At 60.5% G+C, this 25,708-nt stretch overlaps 2 protein-coding genes and 1 long non-coding RNA gene across 10 annotated transcripts in view; 1 reads left to right on the forward strand and 2 right to left on the reverse strand.

Moving 5' to 3' along the window:
* Positions 1 to 271: 271 nt before the first annotated feature.
* LOC135303630 (uncharacterized) lies at positions 272 to 1,543 on the reverse strand. Its single transcript, XR_010365110.1, has 2 exons — positions 1,404 to 1,543; positions 272 to 313 (listed from the first exon to the last, which is right to left on the reverse strand). It is a non-coding gene; the product is annotated as an uncharacterized LOC135303630 (long non-coding RNA).
* A 218-nt stretch (positions 1,544 to 1,761) lies between these two features.
* LPXN (leupaxin) lies at positions 1,762 to 4,775 on the forward strand. The gene is made up of 9 exons (XM_064422619.1): positions 1,762 to 1,841; positions 2,614 to 2,717; positions 2,828 to 2,883; positions 3,079 to 3,184; positions 3,259 to 3,408; positions 3,566 to 3,739; positions 3,807 to 3,888; positions 4,061 to 4,209; positions 4,286 to 4,775. The coding sequence occupies exons 1-9, from the start codon at positions 1,829 to 1,831 to the stop codon at positions 4,550 to 4,552; spliced, it is 1,101 nt and encodes a 366-aa protein (XP_064278689.1). The 5' UTR covers positions 1,762 to 1,828; the 3' UTR covers positions 4,553 to 4,775.
* A 180-nt stretch (positions 4,776 to 4,955) lies between these two features.
* Positions 4,956 to 25,708, reverse strand: part of CTNND1 (catenin delta 1) — a 28,667-nt gene continuing 7,914 nt past the window's right edge. For 2 of the 8 annotated variants that reach the window (XM_064425676.1, XM_064425674.1), the window contains exons 2-21: positions 18,288 to 18,406; positions 17,230 to 17,543; positions 16,154 to 16,225; positions 15,746 to 15,904; positions 15,030 to 15,562; positions 11,666 to 12,129; positions 11,390 to 11,573; positions 11,016 to 11,133; positions 10,553 to 10,706; positions 10,148 to 10,165; positions 9,842 to 9,910; positions 9,111 to 9,238; positions 8,844 to 8,994; positions 8,415 to 8,607; positions 8,210 to 8,324; positions 7,592 to 7,679; positions 7,224 to 7,271; positions 7,006 to 7,103; positions 6,792 to 6,866; positions 4,956 to 6,609 (exon numbers count right to left, since the gene is read on the reverse strand). In XM_064425676.1, coding sequence (XP_064281746.1) covers positions 6,598 to 6,609; positions 6,792 to 6,866; positions 7,006 to 7,103; positions 7,224 to 7,271; positions 7,592 to 7,679; positions 8,210 to 8,324; positions 8,415 to 8,607; positions 8,844 to 8,994; positions 9,111 to 9,238; positions 9,842 to 9,910; positions 10,148 to 10,165; positions 10,553 to 10,706; positions 11,016 to 11,133; positions 11,390 to 11,573; positions 11,666 to 12,129; positions 15,030 to 15,562; positions 15,746 to 15,904; positions 16,154 to 16,225; positions 17,230 to 17,424 — 2,874 coding nt within the window. In that variant the 5' untranslated portion in view covers positions 17,425 to 17,543; positions 18,288 to 18,406 and the 3' untranslated portion in view covers positions 4,956 to 6,597. The remainder of the gene's footprint in view (positions 6,610 to 6,791; positions 6,867 to 7,005; positions 7,104 to 7,223; positions 7,272 to 7,591; positions 7,680 to 8,209; positions 8,325 to 8,414; positions 8,608 to 8,843; positions 8,995 to 9,110; positions 9,239 to 9,841; positions 9,911 to 10,147; positions 10,166 to 10,552; positions 10,707 to 11,015; positions 11,134 to 11,389; positions 11,574 to 11,665; positions 12,130 to 15,029; positions 15,563 to 15,745; positions 15,905 to 16,153; positions 16,226 to 17,229; positions 17,544 to 18,287; positions 18,407 to 25,708) is intronic. The other 6 variants (XM_064425677.1, XM_064425670.1, XM_064425669.1 and 3 more) reach the window with 6 other exon arrangements.

Below are 25,708 nucleotides of genomic sequence, written 5' to 3' on the forward strand. Positions count from 1 at the left end.
TTCCCTTGCCTTGGCTGCAGCGGGATGCGACCCTGGGAACGGGACTGGGGTGTTTGGCCGATCTTACCCAGCGTTTTATGACAGGAGAACAAAGGGTAACACTTCCCCAGGACAAGGTGCTCCTCATCCTCCCTCGGGAGACAAAAAGCAAAAAATCACGGGGGTTCAAAGAGCCCGCAGCGTGTGGCTGGAAAATCCTGTTTGCTGAACTGGTTCCCACCAGCGAGAGGGCTCCGAGCGCCTGCTGCTTCCTTCTTCTGCATTTCAAATCCTTTCTGCTTCTGCATTCGGAGCCCTGAGCTCTGGAATGTTCCTAGAAAACAAAAGCGTGTCCAACAGCTCCTGAGAGTGTGCTAATAAACCCCCTCACTGTGGAGAACCACGTTCCCCTGACCCAGACACTGGGAAGGAGGAGAATGTCCTTGCATTGAAGAAAACCTCAGATCCTCGCACAGGGATTCCTCCTGTCCCTGCTTTTTGTCAGCCCCATGCCCACCTGTCCCTGCCATTGCCATGACCGATTTCCCCTCGGGAAGGGCTGATTTCCCCAGGCAAGGCTGGGGTCACTCAATTCTTGTTGGATCAGGGCAGCAGAGCTCAGGGCAGGGCACAGCTCAGCCTTTGGCCTCTGGGTTTTGTAAGGACAAGTTTTAAGACATTCCAGCTCCAGACGCTCGTGTGCTTGGGCTCACACATCACTAAATCACAGAGAAAGCTAAAAATAGCCCCAAAACCTTCTGCAGGCAGGAAGGCTCTGTTGAGTGAAGAAAGGGAAGTGCCTGACACCGGGATCCCAGCCCGAGCAGTGACAGCGGCAGTGCCTGGGCTTTGGGTGCCTCTCAGCATTCCTGGCCTGAAACACAGCCCGGGACACAGCGGGTTGGTGGCCCCGGGGCCTTTTCCTGAGGCGGGGCTGGGCTGGATGTCCCTGCAGTGAGCAGGTGACAAAATGGAGCCAGGAATGCCGTGACCCCTGAGGCGGCAGCTTGAGGGGCTCAGCTCCTGCCCATCCCACCCGTGGGGCTCAGCAGTGCCCGGGAGCAGGGCCAGGGCAGGGCCAGCCCGAGCCGTGGGGTGCTGGTGTCTCTCCAAAAAGAGGGGATGGAGGCTGTGCCTCTTAACCTTTGCTCCCCAGGTTTTCCTGGCTGGACTAAAGAGGAGCCAAGCCAGGACCTGGTGACGCTCTGTCAGGGCTGGTGGCCAAGGTGACAGAGATGTTGTTGGTCACCTACCAGGCGCTGCCTCCTCCAAACACCCAAACAAGAGCCCAAAGGACACGCCAAGCCCTGTGCAGCCACCTCTGGCATTAACATTCCCCTAGTCCCTTGGAGCTGTTTCCACATCCACTGCCTGCTCCCAGCAGTGCCAGGAGATTTCTCTGCTAAAAAGGGGTTTGCTGTTACCTGGAAATCGATGATGAGTCTCCAGAAGCATCCCCCAAAGGCAAGGTTCTGCTGGAATGGAGCACTGCTCCATCACGCTGCCACAAATCCATTTCCACCCAGCACAGGGACGCCAGCCCTTGTCACGCGTGGCCAGTGGCTTCTGGACGGGCCTGGGTCAGCAGGACATCCACATCGCGGCTCCTGGAGCTCCTTGGGCAGCCCCCTGGCCAGTTTCTCCCCTCTGCAGCCGCAGCCTGGGCTGTCTGTGGCTCCCCGTGCCCGTCACACGTGGTGTGAGGCACGCAGCCCACAGAGGAAACCCTGGGTGACAAACCCCAGCGCGGGGGGCGGAGGCGAGACCGGAACAGAGCCGGCGCAGCCTCTCCTGCCATCTCAGCACCTCGGGGTGCTGCCCCCGCCCTGGGACCCCACAACAAAGCAGGATGGACGATTTGGGTAAGTTGGGCCGCTCAGGAGCTGATCCTGCAGCCAGGCCTGGCTTGGGGTCACATTTTTGGCACCTCCGGGGAGCCTCTTCCTTCCTGTACCTCAGCACCGGGAGGGGATGGCACTGAGGGGCAGCCTTGGAGCCCTGCTCCCTCCTGTGCCTCCCTCATCTCAAAAGAACCGACGGGGCCTGTGGTTGAGAGAGCACTTGGCCAAAAACAGAGCGAGCTTGAGAGCACTTGGCCAAAAACAGAGCGAGCTTGAGAGCAGGAAATGGGCTGAGGCAGCACCACAGCCCTGGCTGCGCCCAGCGGGAGCTGGGAGCCATCCCTGGCCTGGGGTGGGGAGCTGGGGTCAGGGAAGCTGCCCCACTGCTGGGGCCACTCCCTGTTTCCCAGAGTGAGGGACAGCCAAGGCAGAGAGGCAAAAGCGGAAGGGAAAAGTGCTCGGCTCACCTTGGGGGAAGTGGTGCTCTGGTCACGCAGGATGGGCCCAGGGTGAGCTTTTCCCTGCCAGGGCTTATGCTGGGGCAAGCTGAAGGCTGGCAGAGGTTTCTTTGCTGGCCAGGGATGGTGTGGGGAGGCAGGATCCTTTGCCTCACTCTTTGGGAAGGTGGGCACATCCTGCACTGGGATGGGGCCTCGGGGAGGCCTCGGGGCTGGCAGCTGGCCAGCAGGACCTGCTGTGACACTCCTTTTGCTCCTGAGATTTTGAGAATAGTACAAGACCGCAGGGTGGGCAGCTGGTGGCTGTGGGGCCTGACCCGGGTGTCTCCATGCAGATGCTTTGCTGGCAGAGCTGGAGCAGAGCTCCTGCCTGGCCTCCAAGGACCGTGAGCTGCAGGGACCAAGCTCCTGCCAGGATGCCCAACATGGTACCCTGAAGGTAATGCCTGGACACAGGGACCCCTCAGCTCATGATGGGGTGGTGGAGCTGCCAGGGGAGCTGCCAGGGGAGCACCCTGAGGGCTCTGCCATGAGGGCTTATCCTTTCAGGAGCCACTGCCACCTCGAGCTCAGCCTCCAGGAGAAGGTTTGGATTCAGTGTACAGGTAAAAACAGCCATGGGAGGGCAAAGCCATCTGGGGCTGTCTGTTCCTTGCTGGGAGCTGCCATCCAGGGTCACCTGGGACAGATTGTATCCTGCATACCTGCAGTGTTCCCTGTGGTGGCCTGGGGGAAAGAGCTCTGTTGGCAGGGGTGGAGGGGGTCTTGGTCCCAGCCTCTCCCCTCTCTGCAATGTCCAGCACCCCTGTGCCAGTCCCAAAGCCGCTGCTCCCCTCACCCCCACACACGGAGGCCGCCCGGCAGCTGGATGAGCTCCTGGCCGACCTGGGCCACACGCAGAGCAAGGTGAGCCTTGGCCCTGGCACAGCAGCGTGGGCGGTTTGGCCCTCACCCACACCTCACCATCCTCCTCCTGGCAGCTGGCAGCTGCGGGGCAGGGAGCCGGGGTGCCCCCGGAGTCCTTGCTGGACAACATGCTGCACAGCCTCACCCGGGACCTGCAGGAGCTGGGCATCACGGCCGCGCCCGCCGGCGTCTGCGCCGCCTGCCGCAAGCCCATCGCTGGCAAGGTGAGCTCCCTGCCAGCCTGGCACCCCGGGGCTGCCCTCACAGCCCCCTGCCAGCCTGGCACCCCTGGGCCTCCCCCGGGGCTGCCCTCACAGCCCCCTGCCAGCCTGGCACCCCTGGGCCTCCCCCGGGGCTGCCCTCACAGCCTCCTCCTCGCAGGTGCTGACAGCCCTGGGCAAAACCTGGCACCCCGAGCACTTCACCTGTGCCCGCTGCGGGCAGGAGCTGGACAAGGGGCCCTTCTTCGAGCAGGGCGGGCAGGCGTTCTGTGAGGAGGATTATCACCAGGCCTTCTCCCCGCGCTGTGCCTACTGCGCCGGCCCCATCCGCCAGGTGGGTGAGTGACCCCCCGGCCTCCCCCCGGCCACCACCGGCCCACTCACCTCGGCTCTTCTTGCAGAAAGTCCTCACGGCCCTGGAGCAGACCTGGCACCCCGAGCACTTCTTCTGTGCCCAGTGCGGGAAGGTGTTTGGAGATGAGGGTATGTCCCAAGGAACAGGTGCAGGGTCCTGCTCGTGCACTTACCACCCCATCCGACAGCTCCCCACAGCCTCTCCCTTGCCTCCTATCCTGGGTACCACCGTGTCCAAGTCCCACTGTCCCCAGTGTGAGCCGTCCCCAGGCGGGTGCCCATCCCAGTCCCCTCCCCGCAGGGTTCCTGGAGCGCAATGGGAAGCCGTACTGCCACCAGGACTTCCTGGCCATGTTCGCCCCCAAATGCCAGGGCTGTGAGCGCCCCGTCATGGACAACTACCTGTCGGCCCTGCAGGGTGTGTGGCACACCGAGTGCTTCGTGTGCACGGTGAGTGGGACAGCGGGGATGCACGTAATGGGGGCGTTCCCAGAGCCATGCCAGCTTTCCCCTCTCCTTCCCGCAGGAGTGCCTGACTGGCTTCAGCGGCGGCTCCTTCTTCGAGCTGGAGGGGAGGCCCTACTGCGAGCTGCACTTCCACCAGCGGCAGGGCACCATCTGCCACGGCTGCGGCCGCCCCGTCACCGGGCGCTGCATCACGGCCGCGGGGCGCAGGTACCACCCCGAGCACTTCACCTGCAGCTACTGCCTGGGCCGGCTGCACAAGGGCACCTTCCGCGAGTTTGACGACAAGATGTACTGCCAGCCCTGCTACGACAAGCTCTTTCTCTGAGCCCAGCACACAGCCTCCCTGCCCGCATGTCCCCACCATCAACATTCCTGGCGCTGTCCCTGCTGACCCAAACATGCCACATATACCACCCATCAACATCCCTGGTGCTGGTGCAGCTCAGCCAACTGTCCCCAGCCTTGTGTCCACCAAGGAAAGCATCATTCCTTGTCCCCTTCCCTGCAAGACATCCCTGGCCTTGCTCCTTGGACCTGAAGCAATAAAATATCTGGTACTGCCTTCTCTCTGCTCACTGATGGCTTTGGGGACAAAGGTGCAAGACAAGATAGGAGGGCTGGGAAATACCACAAGTGACACCTCTGGAGCCATGGAGACCAGCAACACTCCTGGAAAAAGCAGCTGGGTCCAGCAGCAAAGCCAGAAACACCAAAGGGGCAGGCGCACATCACACTTTAAAAACTTTATTTATATAAAAAAATCATTTTGTTTTAAAAGCGTTACAAGAGTGTGCACAGGAATCAGACAAGGAACGGCTTGGCGCTTCCCCCTCCCCACCTCCTTGGCCCCCCTCCCCACCAGGGCCAAGGAGGAGAGAAGGGGGACGCTGTTTTTTGGTTCATTTGGAATTAAAAATTAAAAAAGGAATTAGTGTTTTACATATTTAAAGGAAAAGAGAAGAGTTAGACCCCAGAACAAAACCCAACTGAGCTGAGGTGGGGCTGGAAGCAGGGCAGGCCCAGCCAGAGCTGGGGGGGAAGTGGGGCAGGAGCAAGGCACCAGCTCTGCCCCTGCCACCTCCCCATGCCCTGAGAGCCTGCCCGGCAGGGAGCCCCGGGCTGGGAGGGTTCCTGCTCCAGTTTGCAGCCTCCTACAGAGGCTTCCAGTTGCACAGGGAGCCCCAGGGACCCCCAAAAGATCACAGCACATGGATGTGCCCCAGCACCACAGCCAGAGGAGGAAGAGCACATCCCAACTCCCGTGGCAGCCCAGGCCAGGATGCAGATGAGCACCCCGCGCCCTCTCAGCGAGGGCAGGAGGGTTGGGCTCCCCCCAAAACAGGCTCCCAGCCCCACTGCAGACAGGTAAGGCTCCCAGCGGGGAAAGGAAGAGCTCAGCCCTGCCGGAAGCCCAGGAATCTCCCCTTTCCCAGGGAAGCAGCTGGACAGTACGATTCAAAGAGCTATTTCACAGTGGCAAAAGAAAGGCACGTGTCAAGATAAAGTCAGCGGGGCAGCGCTGCGGGATCCCGGCTCCAGGTGCCCGGCACAGTGCGCCCCGAGCCGCCTGCTCTCCCCAAAACCCTGCCGCATCTCCTCCCTCCACAGGGACCCTGGCCCACGCCCCAGCACTGACCTCCTTCCCCACAGAAGGATCCTCCTCACACAGGCACTGGGTGGGAGCCAGGGCCCCATCCAGAACCCCTGCAGCATCCCGAGCTGGATCTCCCTTCCCATGCCCCCAAAGCCTCATCTAGAGCAAAGCAAGAGACATTATTGCTGGTTTTCCTTCCCCTGGCCCCTGTGCCTCCAGCCCCTGCACTCTGGTCCTGCAGCCCTCAGGGGGAAGGGATGCTCCCGCTGTCCCCACAGCGCTGGTTGAAGAGTGATCCCACACGAAAAAATATATCCTATAGGCAACAAAACCAAACCAAAAACAAGGCGGCGGCGAGTGAGGTCCCAGTCCCTGTCCCTGCAAGACACCTGGGAGCAGGGGGAAGGCGTGGGAGAGAAGGCAGCTCCTGGTCAAGGCAGAGATCCGAGTCCTTGTGCAGCATCCACGCCGGCTGATGCGGCAGAGTCAGGCAGGAAGGTTTTACTCTCAGGAGGAAGGAGGTGGTGGAGGACGGGAGGAGGAGTTCTCAGTGGTGGTGTCCCAGAGCAGGGAGGTGCAGCGGCCCAGAGGGGACCGAGTGGCCCGGGCTGCCCTGGGGACCCGGCCCAGGCGTTTGGCTGGATGGTTGGCACAGAGAGTCCAGCAAAATTCCAACAGTAAGACAAGGTAAAAGTCGGTCCATTCCACCATGAAGAGTTATATATTTATAATATAATATATTATCAACCCAAATGGAACAGAGGCAGGGAGGCCAACTAGATCTTCTGCTGTGGAGAGACAGAGAGGGACAGGTGTTAAGGCTGGAGCGGGAGCGAGGGCGGAGGCAGGATCACGGCACCAGTGATTGCAGCAGCAGTGATTGGAGCAGGATTTGGCTGGCCAAGCACCCCTGAGAGCACAGCAGGATCTGTCACCACTATCAGATTGGGCAGGACACCGTGGGACATACCGACACAGGGGAGGGCACAGCAGCATCTTCCGCCTCCTCCTCTACCTCAGGCTGCGACTCCTGCCCCTCCTCCTGCTGCAGACACATGCGGTTAGTAGGGGCCTGGCATGGGGGTGTTAGTTGTGGGAGCCCAGCTCTCCTCTGCCCGACAGGACAGTGATGTGGCATTTCCTGCACCCATCCCCCTGTTCCCGAGTTAAAGAGAGCTGCTCACCATCAGCGGCGCTGCCTTCACCGGATCCATCTCTCCGAGGTCACCGGATCGGTCCAGCGTCCTGCTGTGGTCCCTCTCGTTGAGTGTGGAATAGTTGTCTGGAGCAGGAGAGGGGATACTCAGTGAGTCGTGTCACCTCCATGGGGGCTGCACCACCCCCACAGGAGATGTGCACTCTGCCCTGCTCCCCGCATACCCAGAGGGAGTCCCTCTCCTACCTGGTCCCATGTTGCTCATCTGGATCTCCTCCCGGGAGGATTTCTTGTCTACAAGCAGGAGAGAGCACATCAGGAACAGTTCCTGCAGCCAGGAGCCACAGAGGAACTGCTCCCTGTCCCTGGTGGGGGAGCACAGGCCCAGCTGCACCTCTGTCACCCACAGTGCCAGCCCCCAGAAGCCATCTAAGGCCCAAACTGATGGGGCCAGAAAAGCCACCCAAGGCCCATACTAATGGCCCTGTGTGAGCAGCTGAGGCTGCCAGGGAAGCCAAAGCTGAAGAGCAAGGGAGGGGACAAATGCCAGCTGCCCCAAGTACCCACAAGGCAGAGGGGTGATGGCAGACACGGGTGCTGAAGCAAGCACATACCTGTTTTTTGGTTCCTGTCAATGAGAGGCAAGGTGCTGTCATCAAAGGAGTTGCCTCCCTGGGTCCGAGAGGCATTGCTCAGGTTCACCTACAGCAACAGACAGCGACCACTCAGATCCTGGGCCCAGGGGTTCTTTCCTCATCAGCACATTCCAGCCCTCCAGCACCAGCACAAACCCAGGAACCCTCCCCAGCCCTTGAGTAAGGGGTCCAAAGTAAACAGAAGGTGCTGAAGCCCCCACTGCACCCCCATCAGAGTGGGGGCGTGCCTGGACTGGGGCAGTGCCTGGCCCTCCAGCAGCAAGGGCAGTCCCTGCTTTTGGGAAGGAAACTGAGCCTGGGAGAACCCTGTTCTTCAACACTGCCACAGCAGCACTTAGAGTGACAGAATTCCTGCCTCATGCTCATGTGGGACTCAGGGCATGACACCTTACAGAGTGCTCCTAGCAGAAACTTCCTGCTGGCCATTGGCTGAAAAACATCACAGGGACACCTCTGTGGGTGCCCAGTGCCACCAGCAAGGTGAAGAGCCGCAGGCCAGTACTGCCAAGCTCCAGGAACACCCTTTCCCTGCTGCAAGATCCCTACTGCCCTGGCCACCACAGGGCATCCCCACACCTGGAAATCTGACTTCTTCCAGCCTTCCTTCTCAAGGGGCTTCCGCAGCTCCTTATAGCCCCAGACTGTCTGCAAGACAAGGGCGGCTGCCCGGACTTCTCTCTCGGACCGGTTCCTAAAAAGCGTTGAAGGAAGAGATGTTTGGAAACTGGGAGAAAGTGAAGCCCCTCTCCACCCCTGGTATCACCCTTTGAGCAGAGCTTACCCAGATTTGTTGATCAGCACAAGCTTCTCAATCCCCTGTGTTTCCCGGAGCTTTTTGGCCGCCTCAAGGTTGTCCACGATCACTTCATTGATGGTGTTGAGGATTGACACCACCGTGTCCTCAGAGAGGTTTTTGGCAGGGGTCTGCTGGCCTCCAGGCAGGTTCTTCACTAGGTTGGGGATGGCATGTTTGCCTGGGAAGGATGAAGAGCTGGGCGTGAGCAAGGAGGGAACAGCACTGAAGGGAAAACCACTGACAGGTGGCCCGTTCTGCTGTCCCTCTCTGCAGAGCTCAGTGCTCTCTGCTCCGGGTGAGGGCAGCAGACAGAGCTGGGCTGACTCTGTGCTCACACACTTCCCCAGGAGCCCAGAGGAGAAGGAGGCAGTTCCTGCCCAGCCCTCACGGATACAGGGAGCGTGCCGTCCTCACCGATGAGCTCCTTGTTGCGCAGGTCCACGGCCAGGTTGCGCAGGGCCCCCGATGCCGCTTTCACCACGCGCTCGCTGTCGTGGGTCAGGAGGTCGGCGATGGCGGAGAGCCCCTTCTCCTGGCGCAGGGCTGAGCGGATGTACCGGCCGTACTGCACAGGGGGAGGCACAGGGCTGGCACCCGGGGCTGGCACTGCCAACAGCCCCCCCACGGGTGGCGTTCCCGGCTCCCCTTCCCTGTCACACCGCCAGCTCCGTGGGCACTCACCGTCCAGCTGCCAGCGCACAGGTTCTGGATGGCTCCTGCCGAGGCCTCCAGGATGGCTGGGGTCTTGCTTTCCTTCAGGAGGGAGATGTATATCCGCACCACTTCTGGCTGGAAGAGGAGCTCGTAGCCTGCCAGGAGGACATGGGTAGGAAGGCTTTATCCAAGGGCTCTGCTAGTGTCTGCCTAATCCAAAGGGGCACTGCTGGGCAGACGAAGCTGCAAGCTTCACCCAGGCTCCCAGGGGGCAGGATCTTTGGCACAGAGAGGGCCAGGCTGCCCTAGGGTACCAGAAACCTCAGCCACTGCCTGGTCAGGGGCTGTGATTCATGTGCAGTGAGACACTTGTCCCCAGAAGCTTCTGGGAATGACCCTTCCTCATTCTCATAGCTGGGGAACAATTTAAGACAGATTTTAGCTTGAACTCCTGCCTGTTCTTCATGCTGGCAAGTCTGAGACCACCACAGAGGGCTGTGTCACTGTGCTGTCCCTCAGCCCCTGGGGCACTATTTCCCTCTGAAGCCTGTCCTGAGGCAGCGCTGACCTCATCCATGCACAAGATCCTCACAAGTACTGGCAGAGCTCATGTTTTAACATGGCCTTGGGCATTCCTGCTCCAAATCCAACTTCTGCCCATTGGAGATGCTCACTTCAATGGGAAACAGCTCCTCTCACTTGCTGTAGCAAAAGCTGCCCTGACACCCAGGTCCTGCATAATCACTCAAGGAGCATACCTTTGGCTGGAGTTGTTCTTTTGGGAAAATCCACTGTGTCGGCACCAGGGTCTTCTGGGAGCTTTTTACCTTCGAAGGGCAAGTGAAGAGGTGTGAGACTCCTCCCCACCCGCCTCAGCCCTTTGCCACTTGCAGGAACAAGGCCAGAGGCGAGCTGAAGCCAAGCGACCAGCGTGTCGCAGGAGGGGACACTGGGGGCATTAGCCACACTGCAGGCAGAATGTGCCCAGCTGGGGAGGGGGCAAAGAGAGCTGGAGAAAGCACCCAATTAAACCACGGAAAAAGTAAAACCAAGAGTGCACTCACCTCTGGAGAACCACTCGTCTATTGGTGAGGTGGAGAGAAGGACAGGAGAGAGAGGAGGCAGGAGGAGAGAAGTGCCGACAGCGTCATGGGGCAGATCATTTGGCAAGAAAGCAAAGGGAAGGGGAAGGGGCAACACAGGAGAAAAGGGAAGGCGTGGAATTAGTGGACATGTACCCGTCACCATCCCGCCACCACAGACACCCACCACAGCTTGTGTCAAACGCTTTGGGCAAGCCAAGCAACAGCTCCCAGAGCCAGGGAAGCAGGGACCACTGCGCCTCCAGAGAAAGCTGCCCTTCAGGCTTCACACGAGATGCCCAAGTAGGAGCACAAAGACCCCAAACCACCCTCAACACCTGTCTCTGCTCCCCTCCCTCCCTCCCCTGCTGCTGCTGGCACACAAACCTTTGCCCTTCTTGGCCCCGAAGCAGCTGGCATTGTGGGGCCCAGTGTTGTTGGCAGGGACAAGGGGCGTCTCCTGGTAGCGCTCAGCGTGGGGGATCTCACGGTGGACTTGGTAGGACAGGTTCCTCAGCAGGCACACACAGTTCTCCACCAGCTGGGGAGAGAACCAGAGTGTCTGACTGAGAGACAGAGAGCAGCACTCCAGGTCTGCAAGCAAGGGCCTGGCCCAGCCTTCAGCTCAAAGCTCAAGCAAAATTCAAGCCAAGACCTTATCCAGGCTGATCAGGAAGCCCTGAGTCAGGTGACAGTGGTGTGGGGATGAGTGACACAATCAGGCCCCTGTTGGAGGGCCAACATTCCAACGCAAACTGCAGGCTGAGTGCCAGACACCTCCTGGTCCAAGAGCGCCAGGTGCACCCCACGCAGGCTCTCCCTTTGCCAGCACCAGTCCCCCAAGTGGTACCTTGCTGTCCAGGTCCTTCTGGCCAATCTCAGACTGCACGATGTAGATCAGGGCGTCCACCAGCCCGTCACATTCCCGCAGCTTCCGACGGGCCTCGCTCCGTTCTGAGCTCACATTCCTGGCAGGCAGAAGAGAACCCTCATGGGAGAGACAGCTGAGGGCAGGCGAGGGACAGCCCACACCCCGCATGGCTCAAGAGAGAAAACAGCTCCTGTAGCTCCCCTCACTGAGGGTACATGCCTCTAAATTCAAGGGCTGCAGTACCAGCAGCTGTCTTTGAGAGCAGCTGCTCCACAGTCCTCTGGAAGTGCCAGGAACAGCCCCGAAGGAGTGTGGCAGCCCAAACCCAGGCCAGTGCTCTGCCAGACCCATACCTAAGGCAGCCAGCGGTGTTGGTGAGCACCGACTCCCACTCTATGTGGCGGGGTTTGGAATCCTCGTTGGGCTCCCGCTCCCAGCCGGAGCGGGGAATGACCACCTCATCGGTCAGGGCATGTAGTGCGTGATCCACGATGGCCATCTTGATGGAGTCGTGCGAGGACAGGTTCCACAGCGTCCCTGCAAGGCCACAAGTGGAAGGTGAGCACTTGGCCCCAGACCACAGCCCCACGCCAGGGGCCAGCCTGTCCCGCCCTCCCTGGAGCCACTACCTGTGATGACCTCGGTGAGGTCCATGTCGTGGGCCTTGCGCAGCAGGCGCACCAGCGCGGGCACCCCGTCGCAGTTCTTGATGGCGATCTTGTTATCCTGGTCCTTGCCGAAGGAGATGTTCTTGAGAGCTCCGCAGGCACCGTAGTGCACCTCCTTCTTGGGGTGATCCAGCAGCCCCACGAGCACGGGGATGCCCTTCAGCCGGCGCACCTCCGTCTTCACCTTGTCGTTGCGGTAGCACAGGTGCTGCAGGTAGGCGGCTGCGTTGGACTTGACGGCGTCCAGCCGGAAGCTCAGCATGGCTATGACCTCCGGCAGCTCCGGCTGGCGCCAGTTCCCCGGGGCCGGGCCGCCTTTCCGCAGGCTGTCCAGGCTGGCCAGGCTGCCCCGCTCGTGCTGGGCCAGCGGGGCCCAGTAGTACCGGTCGGGGGCCACTTCATCCACCAGCATGTCTTCATAACTCCTAGGAGAGAGGGCAGAGGGATCTTGGTCTCCGACCCCTGCAGAGGCAGGAGCCAGCCCCACAGGCAAGGTGTGCTGCTGCCCTGGGGACAGGCCGTGTTGGGCACCAAGAGTCACACAGGATCCAGGGATCAACCTGTGGCTCCCAGGGTATGCCTGGGGAAGAGCCATGGTCCCAGACCCCTGCCCTGGCCAGGAACAGCTCATCCATGGACTGGCAGCACTGGGAATGAGCCCAAACAAGCACACAGAAGTTTAAAGTGTAACTACTGCTCCACAAGCCAAAGTAACATTTCCCAGCCCCAGAACATACACCTCTCAAATCCCAGACTCTCCCTTTTTGCAGTCACTGGCACTATAATCCTTCCCCCACCCAGGCAGAGGAATCCAGTAGATTTCCAGCAGAAAGGGATGGGAGGGGACAGCTCAGTCATCCCTGCTGTGCTGGGGCACTGAGGACATTCAAGCAAGACCCAAAGAGAGTCTTGTACCTCTGCTCTAGCTCACACCTGCCCCAGGGGCTGTTCATCCACCTCCAGAGCTCCTGGATCAGGCACAGGCAGCTCCTGCCCCTGAGTATCCTGACAAGGATGGTTGCAAGGTCCTGCTGCTGCCATCGCTTCCCTTCCTACAGCCTCTGGTACAGGACTTGCCCAAGGGTCACTTCCACAGTCACACAACCCCGGGCACTGTGGCACAGCCATGGTGTGGCAGCAGGCTGCCAGGCTGGCTTCCAGCAGGTCCCAGTGTGGACACAACCCATGCCTGGCTGCTCAGAGGTGCCGAGGAGCAGCAGCACGAGGCTGGAGTGAGACACAGCCACCAACACTTTCCAACACGGCTGGCAGCTGATCCCACTCCTGTGCCAAGACTAGCGCTCCCCAAAGGGAGCTCCCGGCCCACCGTGGTGCTGGATCCCACCCTGCAATTGTGGAGAATCCCACCTCCTGCGGTGCAGGATCGCCTCCAGGCAACATGGGGCTGGCAGGGAATGGGAAGGACCCCCTTCCCTCCTTCCCTGCAGGGAGGGAGCTCTGACAAGAGCCCCAGAGCAGGGGCCAGAGCTCTGTGCAGCCGGTGGCAGCCGGCACGCACAGCGTCCCGCGGCTCGAGGCGCTCCTTCGGCTCCGCGTGCCTGGCGAGCTGCCTCCCGAAGGAAGTCGTTAACAGCCAGGCTCCTGCTCAAGACAAATATCTCTGAGGCGGGGGACGCTGCTCGCCCTGTTCCCATTCCTGTGAGCTGGGCAGCCAGTGTGGACAGTAACTGAGAAGGTGGGGGACAAGCCAAGTTCAACAGCACATGGATTCCACAGATTGCTGTGATCTTTATCACTCTGCCCGGGGAGAGGGAGTGCTGGCTCAGGGGCCCACCAACCCATCTTTCATACCCTGAGCCATTCCTGCAACTCCAACAGAACTGACCTTCTCCCTCTACGTGACCCATATACCCAGTCTCCCACCTGGCTGCAGTTCCTGCACTTGACTCCTGTAACCCCCTTCCTCCAGGACATGGAGCAGCAGGAGCACAGACACCTTCCTGCACAGCAGAGAGGACTCATGGTCTCAGAGGCCACCCAGGACACAGCCCAGGAAAAGTACACAAGCCAGAGTCTCTGTCTGGACATGCAGCCAGGGGTTGGACATGCTTATGTAACCCCTTCTGCCCAAGATGCTCCCTAAGGTACCAGACCTGATGGCCATGTGCTCAAAACTGCCAACACTGGCTTGTCCTGGGCTGCCCAAGGAGGGAGAAGCCTGCAGCAGCCATATGCCTGCCCTCCTGCAGCTGGCACAAGCTGCACAAAGCAAGGAGGCCGAGCAAATCCATCTGGGTGAGCAACTGCCCCAACTGGTTCACCACAGCCCAGAAGCACTTGTGCTGGCACCAGCCACAAGGACAGACAAGGCCACTCCTTCAGTCCCTCTGGCAGCCAGGAGCTACCATGGATTTATAGTATGCACCTGGATCAGGGAGATCTCCACAGGGGCTGGCAAGAGCCTCCTTTCCCCCAGGTCTCTCCCTGTTGTCTCTGGTTTATATCCTAGGATCTTAGGCCACCTGTGCTAAGCCTTACCCGACTGCCTGGGCCCACATGGGGCACTCAGGAGGTGCTGGCACAGTCCCTTCCCCATGTCCAGGACTCTGTCTCAGCCCCTCACTCCATCACTACCTCACCATCCCCAGAGCCACCCCCAGCACCTGTCCAAAGCCCTGCTGACAATACAGCCAGAAGCAAAGCAGGAAGAAGTTCTTCTGCAGGGACAGCTGGCACAAGAGACCAATGGGCAGGAGTCCTGGCCTCAGACAGGTGACATCCTGAACGCGTGGCAGGGCAGGAAGGACCGCCAGGACCCTGCTCTGGCCTCCGAGGGCAGCACAGCCCAGCAAGCTGGAGGAGCCGCCATCACCACAGACACACAAGGGGGAGAAGCTGCTGCCAAACAGGTTGAGCAGCTTCTCCCGCCCTGCCCTGCAGCAGGGTCGGGCTGTGCAGGAACGAATGCTCCCGGCCAGCCGAGCCCTGCTCACCCCAGCCTGGGCTAAGCTCCCCTTCCTGGGGCTGCTCTTGGCTCAGGGAGAGCACAATCATGGGACTGCAGCTGCTCCCGACACACAACCCACACAGGCACCGCTCCCAGAGGGACGTGCCACACTAGGGCACACGCAGCCCTGGTGGCACAGAGGGAAGGGCCTGGAGCTACATCCAGCTGCCCACTGGAACTCCTGACCAGCTCAATTAGCACCCAGGTTTAACCACCAATTAAGCAGACAATTAGAAGCGGATGCAAGTTTTCTCCTGTGTGAGCCGCGCGTGACTCAGCTCACAGTGTTGTGTCCATGGTTCTCCTTCCTCCAAGGATGGCAAAGTTCAAGGGACCCCAGAGACTCCTGCCACATACCTGAGCCGCCGCCGAGCATCAGAGGGGGTGCCCGCCCTCCTGGCCGTGCCATAGTCAGACATGAGCCCGTAGTCCACGTCTTCAAAGCCCACGCTGCGCTGGTCGTCCTCCAGGCCGTAGGGCTCGGGGTGGAAATGGTTGAGGTCCATGTTGCTGCCCCCGACGCGCACCTGGGGCTGGGGGCCGTAGATGTCCTGGCGGCTGGGGGCGCGGTAGGTGTCCACGGAGGGCCGGTAGCGCTCGTCGATGCGGGTGACGCGGGACAGGCTGCCGTAGCTGTGGTCGCTGCCCGGGTACCCGTCCTCGTAGGGGCGGCCGTAGCCGTCGGGGTAGTGGTAGTTGCGAGGGAGGGTGGCCGTGCCCGCCTGGCCCAGGTAGCTGCCGGGGCCCCCGTTGCCGTTCTTGCGGAAGTTCCTGTCCATGGTCTGGACGTAGTTGCTGGTGACGGGGGACGTTTCCAAAGGCAGCCCGTCAGGGCCCACCGGCACCTGCTGCACCGTCCGGGTGGTCACAGTCTTCACCACCTTCTTCACCTGGAAGGGGTGACACACGTGCAGGGTGTGCTCGCATTAGGAAACCCACCGTGTCCCTGTGTTCCCGGATTCCCCTTCCAGCCCAGCATTTTATTTCAGGTACATTTCACACCCTGGCAGAGCACCCAGCCACCAGGGTCCCTCACCATGCCCTGTCCCTCCATGGTGTCCCCAGGCCCGTACCGTGGTCTCTGTACGCCGAGTTGTCCCATCATCTGATGTCTCCACAGACACGACCGACATGGCCCCTTCTGGGTCCTCCTCCATGGTGTACGTCTCCTCCACGATCTGGCCCGGGTCCTGCATCCTGGGGATTGTGCTGTACAAGAGGTGGCTGTGGTCCTGAGGGGAGAAAGTGACAGGCAGTCAGGCCCTGTCACCAATCTGGGCCTTCCTGGTGTCTGTTGGATGAGAGATCTTTCTTCACAGGAAGCCCTGATACCTTTTGGAAGAAGGTACTTTTAAGCCAGGGTGGCCACATGAGGAGCCCAAATTACCCTCTCCCAGCCGGAATGGGGACACTGGGGCAGTGTCCTGCACCCTCCCACAGCAAGCAGGCTGCCCACAGCCAGAGGGCTGAGCTCCCCCTACCTGTGGCCCGTTGAGCTTCAGATCTGAATATTTCTGCCTTTCCAGGTCAGCATCGCCCAGGAAACGTCCGTTCTGAAACACAGCAGGGCAGCAGGCCCCTTACTACACTGATGTCCCATCCTGACCTCTCTGCAGGGCCCTGAGCAGCCCATCTCATGCATCTGACAGAGACACCCACCATGCACCCCACGGGAGCCCCCAGCAGAGGAACACCCTCCTCAGGGCTCTGTGCCACATGCAGCAAATCTCCTCTAGGTCAGCCTGGGCAAGAGTCGGAGGAGACACCCCGACAGCTCAGCTCTCCCGCACGCTCCTGATGGAATGGCCACGACCCTTCCCTGCTCCCCAGCAGGGCCCTGGACACCTTCCACATCTCCTGACACAGGAGTCACCAGTGACCCCAGAGGCCCCCCTGGGCCCAAGAGAACCACGCGGCGGCTGATCACAGGGTGCTGCTGTTTGACACTTGAACTCTTCCTCTGTCTGCCCTGCCCCACAGATCCCTCCTGGCACCACCACCTTCCACAGCCAGAAAGGCACCTGGCTCCTCCACACCACCATGCACCAGCCCTCCGAGCACCGCTCTCCAAGACTGAGTCTGAGAAAGTGAGGAGACGCCTCAAGCCAAGGCAGAGCAAACCACATTTCCAGCCCTGTAAAGAAGATCACTCCCAGCCCTGGTTTGGCCATGTGGGGACAGAGAGAGTCCAGGGATTTGCCCTTTGTCACACACAGAGGGAGACACACACTCCAGCCTCAGCATTTCAGCTGCCCTCCAAGCAGCCGAGAGGGATGGGGAGCACAGATGCCCTGGAACTGACCACAGCCAATCTCTGACCTTCCCAAAACCAGAGCAGAGCCAACCTGGCAGCAAGACCCTCCAGACTGTCACCTCCTCTCCTGAAGCCTCTGTCTGCCAAGGGAGGTCTGCACACCCCCAGACCGACTCCAGTACACCAGCGCCACAAGAACAGCCGGGCCCTCCTCCACCTCCCGTATCCAAGGAGGGCCGAGGGGAGGCAGCTCCGGGGGCTCCAGGAGCCTGTGCACGCCCCTCTGCCAAGGGGGTGTTTTACCTGGTGCCGCCGGGTGAGCGTGCCGTTGGCCAAGCCCGGGCCGGCGTCCTGTGGGGAGACCCGGACTCGCTCCAGCTGGGCTGAGACATGGCGCCGTTCCTCCTCCAGGGCCCGGGTCAGCTTCTCGAACTGTGCCTCCTGCTCCTTGACAGAGGCAAGGATGCTGGCGGTCGACTCCACTTCCGAGTCGTCCATGGGTGACGGGTGCCCAGGGTGGGCAGGGCGGGGGGCACGGGGAGGCACAAGCAGAGGCGGCTTGGTGTCAAGGTGAGGGTGGGAAAAATGAGCCAGAAGGGCAGGAGCCCCTCTCTTCACTGCACATGATTTTGGGGGAGGAAAGGAGGAGAGAAGAGCGGTCAGAAGAGACTGATTTCATTAAGACAGATTTTCAGAACAGGAAAAAAAAAATCTTATGGCATTAACACCCGCTCCCACCCATCACCAGAGAGCTGGCAAGAGGGTCCTGGAGCAGGACTCAGATGCAAACTGCTCCAGCATTAAAGCTTGGAAAAGTGTCACTGTGGGAATGGAAAGTCCCCCCAGCACAGCAAACAGCTGGGGCTGAGCCAGGTTCAGAAGAGCTGCTGTGGGCTGAGGGAACACCTCATGGGCAAGGAAAAGCTGCGGGCAGACAGTGCAGGAGGGGAGGGCATGTCCCTGGGGTGGGGCAGGGGACACTCCTGAAGAATGAGAAGTGACCCACATCCTACTGCTTCCTCCAGGGAAGGGTGGAGGGAGAGGGCCATGTTACTTATCTGCTCCCTCCTCCCTAGTACGGCAAAAGATGGGGAAACTGCCCTGGCTCCCCAGCTCCTTCCTAGCCAGGAAAGAGGATGGAATGAATCCTTAAGGGGGATCACATCAGCCCCTCTGACTGCTGCCAAAACTCACCACCCTCCAGGTATCTCCACCAGGGCTCTCCCTCCAAGGATACTCAGCCCACAGACCTGGGAATGGGCATCAGCCTGGACCCCTCCAACACCCCCGCCCAAAGGAGAACAGCAAGTGAGCCACAATCAACATTTTGGTACAGAAAGGCAATATTCTTCCATACAGACCTGTCAGAGGAGGAAGCTCAGGTTTGATTGGCAAAGGCACGGGACAGCCAGGTCTAGACGCAGAGAGTCATGGGAGAAACAGCCCAGCCACCACAGTGAGGAAGCAGGAGGGAAGAGAGCTGCAGGGACAGCGGCAGCAGGTCAAAATCACAAACAAGAAGCCCTAAACAGGAGGTAGGGTGGGCACGGAACCGGGAAAGGGGCGCCTCTCTCCCACCCCCTCCCTTTGAGGGTCCGGAATGGCCGGTGGGGTGGCAAACACAGCGATGCTCCCACAACAGCCCCCCAAGCTCCACGGAGACTGCAGCAGCCCTCACTGCTCCCACCGACAGGAGAACCGGCAGAGGCGGAGAGGAGCGGCCAGGGCTCAGCCTCCACCCCTCCCGCACAGCCCGGCCGAGTCCCTGCAAGCCCGAGAGGTTTTCCCAAAGCTGTGCAGTCATGGCAGGCATGTGGGGACTCGCTCGAGCCGGGCAGGCAGCGCAGAGGCTGCTTTCCCACGGTCTCCAACAGCGGCTCTGCCCACTCCCCTCCCGGTGCCACCGCCCCAGAGCGCCGATAAGGACAACCCAGGGCTGAGAGCTCACGCAGGCAGCATCATCCCTGTTCCCACCACCTCCTGCAGCCCCTCCAGACCCGTCCTGCAGCACATGCTGGTGCACAGCAGCTCAGTAAAGTCTTCTGATCTGTCCAACCCCTCCCCACTCCTCCTGTGGCTCTGCTCCCCACAGCCTCCCTCGGGTACAGGCGCGTGTCAGCCACGGTGGCACCGCCGCAACGGAGCCCAGCCATGCAGGGTGGATGTTTTCCAAGCGCTTTGGAGGGCGCCCACAGCACGTTCCACCATCTGGTCACTGCCACTCTGTCATCTGCCTTCATCAATAAAAACATCCAGTTGCTCCACTCGTGCCCACATGGTGCCCAGCAGGAGAAGGAGCCGTGGCACAGCCATCCCAGGGAGAGCACCCACCACCTGCCAGAGCCCAAGGAAGCTTTTGGAGGCTCCCAGACATGACTCCTGGCTCACGCACGCAGCTTTCCACCCCTCCCACCTTGCAACAGGTACTCCCTGAGGTTTTTCCAGCACATTGGCTCCCCGAGCCTTGTATGGAAATGCAGGGATGGCTCTGACCCTTGCTGCTCACCTGCACTGTGGATTTGCAGGATTCTCCAAAGGAGAGGGCTGGTGCCTCCCAGAACAGTGCTGATACATCCCAACTCTCATCCATGAGTAACACTCCCTATCTCTGGTGGGCTACCACCCACGTTAAGCAGGGGCACAGATCCTCAGCCTTTCCAGGACTCCCTGTTGGAAGGGGAGCGGATCTTTGCCACATCCCAGTGTTGTACAGCAAGGCACAGAACAGACCCTATGCAAATGCAGCATCTAAAATCCCAGGCAGCAGTCCCCCAGGCTTGTGGGATTTGTTTCCAGAGTGGCAAAGCAAACCCTTTAAAAGAGAGGAACTGAAGAAGCAATCCTCCACAACATGGCCTTGTCAAAGCAGCTGTGCTCCCCACCCAGCCCTCAAGTGTCCCACTGCAGAAGAGGCAGATTTTTAGGGCACAGGAGGGCAGAGGCTCCCTGAGTGCAAGGAGAGGCTTGGCTGGTCTGGTCTCACGAAGAGGATCATGCCTGCAGCAAGTGTAGACTAGCAGGGTCTGGATCTGTTGGAAGCATGGACAGGAGATACAGGAACCCCAGAAGATTCCCTTGGTCCCACATGGCTGCCAGGTAGGGCCCACACAGCCCACAGGGACACCCCAGCCCCAAATCCCCACCTCTGCACATTCCCTGGGAATGGGGCTGGGAAACATGGACACTAACAATGAAACTTGCAGGGCTGTTAGGGCCCCAGATAAGGGGCCAGAGCAGCTGTGAGGCTGTTTCCTTCCCGTCCCTTCCACAGGGAGTAAACACAACAGCAGGGGAAGGAACAGGACAGGTCCCGCACCCTCTGGCTCCAATGGATGCTCAAGAAGGGGCCACCTGAGGGTCTCCCAGCAGGATCAGGCCGTGTTAAACAGAGAGACTCAGTGTCAGGGGGCTGCACTGCCTACACAGCTGCCATTCCTGCCCTGAGCACTGGACACAGCTCCATGATGGGCAAGAAGTGCCAGCAGAACGGGGTCTCTCCCAGTTTTCCTCCACCACCAGGACAGACCAGCTCACTCTACTCTCGTTCCAGCCATTGTCTTCATAGATCTGGGATTAAAGACATAATTACAGAGAGGCAGTGCCAGGTCCAGAGAGGTCAGCAAGAGCTGTCTCCTCAGACAGCCAGCACCATCCCGGCTGGAGCACAGCCATTCCCTGCGTTTGGCACACAAACCCCAAACTTGGCCCTACACCCCCCAGCTGTGAGGAACCTGCCCCACATTCAGGGATAGGGCCCCTCTACACGTCCCAGTGCTGTCCAGGGCACTCAGTGGCCATCTCTGGAATGAGGCAGGGAGGGCAGGAAGGGGAGAGCCTCAGCTATGCATCCTGCTCCCTCCAGCCAGTGAGCTACTCGTGACAGTGCAAAGCCAAGTACACAGGAACCCGCAAGGGTGAAATTCCAGGGATCGCTTTGCGCCCATTCCCCTCCTCCTCCCCCCCCCAGCCTCTGAAGATCCAACTACAGAGCATTCTTCAGAGCCAGACCCTGACCAGCTCTGAGGATGGCTCATGAAAGCCTTTTCATCATGAGAGAGGCACTTGCTGACACACCCGTTACTTAAAAACCCCAGCAAGCCAAAAATATTTCAGCTGGCTCAGTTCAGGGCAAACCAAAAAGCTTAAGGACAAAGCACACCCTGAGGAGCTTCACCCCAGGGCAGAATCCTCTCTGTCCTCCCAGCAATCAGTACAAGGGGACCCCAGGAAACAATGAAGGACCCAGGACGTTTCACACCTAATCCCCCTGGCTCTATTTCCCAACTTCCTGGCACCAACCCCCACCCTGTGCTGTGCCCACAGGTCCCAAAGCCAGAGCGGGTCCACTGGAGAGATGCCACAGAGCGTGGGGAGCAGAGCCCCCTTGCTGGCCAGGAAGCAGCTGCCAGCCCACCTATGCATGGAACTTCCCCACCACAAACCTCCCATCTGGATAAAGGCTTGGATACAGCCGGACAGGCACCCCAAACCCTGAGCCCTTCACAGCTCTTCTGCTGCAGCCAGCTGTGACACAGCAGGTTCTTCCAAAACCTCTCACCCCAGCTTCTCCAGCAGAAATGCCTTCCCACAGAATAAATCCTCTGCCTGGAAAAATAAATTTCCAGGGCCAAACCACAGACATACCCACCTAGAGTTCACCTGCACCCTCCCCTGCCAGAGGATGGAGTCCAGGCCTCGAAGGCTCCCAACCAGGAGTGTTTTTCTGGAGTCTGCCACGGAAAGATTAACCCCAGGGCCCAGACTGAGCCAGCAGATGGGGAATTGTACTCCACAGGCCAGGGAAAATGGACAAGATCAAGCAGATAAGACTCAGACTGGAAGCTCGACAGGCAGCACCACCACAGCACAGGGAATCTCCAGCACAGTCCTCTACATGGATTCTTCCAACAACCTGCTCCAGCCCTGCTCCATGCCCTGAGTCCCTGGAGAGCTGTCACCCAAAGGTCTTGGGATGCCCAGGGCTAAGGCTGCTGCATCAGCACAGAACACTTAGGGCAAAGTCCAGCCCGAGCTCCGACAAAGTCAGAATCTCCTCTGCCACATCATCCCCACCCCAGCACCCTGCTAAGGGCCACACCAGGTGCTCACTGCCATTGTCCTGCTGCCACCAGGGAGGGGGAATAGCTCAGTCTGCCACATCCCAGCTCTTCACGCAGCTTCACTGCTTGTTTGTGACCCCAAGACACCTGTCCAGCACATGGTAAGGTTTGTCACCATGGCCAGACACCCTTGGCAGCCCCCAACACCATGAAGCTTGAGCAAAGCCCTTCTCCAGCTCCATCAGAGTCAAGATGGACACAGCCCCTCATCCAGACTGGCTGAGCTCCTGTGGGGCTCCTGGGCCAGACCCACCTGCCAGGCTGACAAAGAGGGAATTTTGCAACGCAGTCCCCAACTCCACTCCAATAGCTGGCCTTTCTCTGTCAGCCCAAGGGCCTGAGGAGAGCCAGCTGGCTGCCCGCTCCCTGAAAGCTCTCAGCACCAGATCCCATCCTCGAGAGAGAGAAAGAGGAAGCAACAAATTCTCCTGGTTTCAGCTGCCTATCATGATGCACTTAGGAAAAACAGAAACTCCATCAATAATTCAAGCCTGCAATTGTCCGAGCGCTTGCAGTGCACTTGCTCTGCACAGGCTCACAGCCCTGCTAATTCACCACAGGCTTCTGGTCAGTCTCAATTACCTAAAAAATAAATGAGCCGGCATCCTTGGCATCTTTCCCCATGGCAAGCACAGGGTCCAGGCTCACACATCTATCCTCAGACCTCAGCCTGGCTGAAGCAGCAGGACATGGGAGGGGAGACCACAGACCCTGGCTCACCTGCTCCTGTGTCCAGCTCAGAACACCCATGGCCCTCAGGTCACTGGGGGAAGCAGGACAGCTGATGGTGGGCAGTAGATCTCATATCCCTGTGCAGGTGAAGGAGAGTTTTGGCTGTTTCTCTCCCAACCCCAGATGCAGGAAGGTGCCCAAAGCATTCACCTCAGAGCAGCCCACCTTGAGGGACCCCTGCCCAGGTTGACACATCTTTGCTGCCAGGCTCAGTGAGGCCCCCTGCTCCCACTGCCCAGCCTATCCTGGCCCTGCCAGAGCCTACATCAGGGGAGAGGTTTCCCCATCTCCTGCCCTGGGCTCCAGCAGCCTCCATGGCCCCCAGGAGGGCTCTTCCTCCAGGCAGGTCACAGAGCACAGTGGACTTCAGACAGGCTGGCAGGTGGCCAGAAAAGGGCTGCTGCTCCAGCAGCAGGTTGGACACCGCCTTGGGCGCCTGCCTGCTGCGGGCCAGCCGCACCTTACCCGGGGGGAGCCGTGCCCCAGGTGCCCGTCACGGCAGGAGCCCGGCGGGTGAACACCCAGGAGTGGCGCCGCGGGCAGGGACAGGCAGGGAGCCGCTCCTCCTCCGCCCTTCACACCCAACTGGTTGGACTGGCAGCGAGATCGCCACCTGGCCTACCTCACCTGCCACCCCCAGTGCCAGGGATGATGGCCACGTAGCCGGGATGGGTTGGGAAAGCCTCCCTTAGGAGAGGGGAGTCACCTGGAGATGCAAGCCAGGCGCAGATCGCACCTTATAAGGGAGCGGGCTGGCAGCCAGGGAGCAGGATGAGGAGGGAGTGATAAGGACAGGGTGGGGCTGGAGGGGAGGAAGCAGGAGCGTGGGTCGTTCCCTCAGTCAGGGCAGGGGGCTGAGAACGGAGATACCCATCGGGTCTGCAGGACGGGTCTGGACACAGCCAACAGTTGTGAAACACGGGCAATCCCCTGGGGAATGGATCTGGCCCTGGCTATGCTGAGGTCACCGGGCCGGTGCCACCCCAGCAAGGCACAGAGTGAGGCAGCCGAGCATGGAGCAGCGCAGGGCTGGCTGTGGAGAGCAGGGATTGTTCTGCTGGAATGCCAACAATCCTGCGGCGGGGCAGCTGTCCTCCAGGCACGCCGGGGGCCACTCGCCCCTCTCTGAGCACAGCCCAGGACACAGCATGCCAGGGGCTCCTTCCCTCCAGGAGAGCCGGGAAGCTGCCGACCCTCTGCACCGGCCATGGAGCACCATGGCAAGAGGAATGGAGATGAGCTTCCTCCAGCATTTGCAGGGAGGAGAGGGGCACAGGAGGGCAGCCAAGCCGCTGGGCTCCAGGCAGAGACTCTGTCCACCCACAGCCCTCAAGCGGAATGGCCACAGGGCTGGAGCATTCCTGCCAGCAACATCCTGCTGCATCCCACTGCCCACGGACACCTCAGCAGCCCTGCTGCCACGGGGCACTGCTGCGAGGGTCCCCACCCTGGGGACAGTGGCAAGCAGGGTCCCTGCCACCTCTCCGCACCAGCCCCACGGCTCACGCCCCCAGGCCCAGGAGATTCACATGTCGGGAGCCCTGCAGCAGCACAAAGGCGGCTCTCTCCTCGCTGTGGGAATTCGCAGCTGAGCGCTCGGCAGGGACAAAGGGATTTCACAGGCACATCCCCAGCCGGCGGCCGGCCTCCCTCCCCCCGGCGTCCCCGCTTCCTGTCACAGTAGCACCAGACCTCGGGGGCGCAGCAGCAAACAAACACCCAGCGCCGGATTCTGGGAATGGGGCCAGAGCATTCCCGGGGCAGGCCACGCTCCGGCAAGCCAGCGGGCTCCTGCTTCACCCCAGCGGCTCCCGGGCAGGGGGAGGCAGCAGCCCCCGGCTCTGCCACCACGGCCCAAGGTGAGCAGGGGGACGGCAGGGCAGCCCCCTGCTTCACCCAAGGAACAGTGGCCACCTCGGCGGGGCACATGAGCTGTCCCCACGGCCACAAGGCTCAGTGGACGCTGGAGCCGAGCTGAAGGTCAACACGGCCCCCCAGGCTCCAGCCACGCCAATGTCCCTGCCCTTCACCCGTCCCCCCACCCTCTGCCGGGCTCCACTTTCCCATTCAGCTGCCTCTCTCCCGCAGGGAAAACAAACACACCAGAGATAAGGGCCATATTGGCAGAGGCCAGGGAGCAAAGTCCCCTCAGTGAGACCCGAGGCTGCCTGCCCAGGCTGAGGGCACAGCGATGGGGGAAACTGCTCTCTCTAGCTCCCCATCCCAGGGGCACACGAGCTACTCCAGAGCTCACAAGTGCTGCTGGCTGTGCCCAAGCAGAGAGGCTGCAGTCTGGTGGCCGGCATTCCCAGCAGGATTAGGGCAGCCTCCCTTCATCAGGCCACGGGCACAAGCACCTGCAGCTACCTGTGCCAGCCCAGCACCCGAACACACGAATCTGGGACCTTTCCCAGGCACAGAGCCCTTCCCACAGCCCTCTTCCCAAGGAAGTCACTTGAGATCATTTCCTGTCCCACACCTGCAGCCCCAGGAACCGGTCCTGGCTTCCAGGTCTTGCTCCAAGCAGTGGACAAAGAAGCAGGGCCTGGAAGCACAGGGCAATCTCACTGGCACCAGCACAGGACCTGCACCACCGGGGCAGCCAGCACTGTCTGCCTTTCCAGCAAGTCACCCAGGAACCGTGGCCAGGAGTGGGGAGAAGGGTAGGAGACAGGGCTCCCCAGCCTTCCCAGAAACCTCACATGGGGTCTCCCCACCCAAAGAGTAACCGGGCACCCTTGAGGCAGACAGGGAACCCTTCCCTCTTCCAGAGGAGACACCCTCCCCTCCCCACACTGAGCAAACAGGTGAAGTAGCGTTTCGTGAGGGAGTGGCCAGGAGGGAATTGCTGAGATTAAGACAAGCCGGCCTGAGGGAGTGGCCCAGGAGTGGGACCCCCTGGCCCCCCTGGCCCCAGCCAGCCCAGACTC

This window comes from Passer domesticus, chromosome 6 (genome assembly GCF_036417665.1).
Source record: "Passer domesticus isolate bPasDom1 chromosome 6, bPasDom1.hap1, whole genome shotgun sequence".
Classification (NCBI taxonomy): domain Eukaryota; kingdom Metazoa; phylum Chordata; class Aves; order Passeriformes; family Passeridae; genus Passer; species Passer domesticus.

What these genes read in the sequence shown, in the direction of transcription:
- LPXN (XM_064422619.1), top strand. An exon ending in GCGCCGGCCCCATCCGCCAG is followed by an intron (nt 3,740 to 3,806) that starts GTGGGTGAGTGA and finishes CTCTTCTTGCAG; the next exon opens with AAAGTCCTCACGGCCCTGGA. An exon ending in GAAGGTGTTTGGAGATGAGG is followed by an intron (nt 3,889 to 4,060) that starts GTATGTCCCAAG and finishes CCCTCCCCGCAG; the next exon opens with GGTTCCTGGAGCGCAATGGG.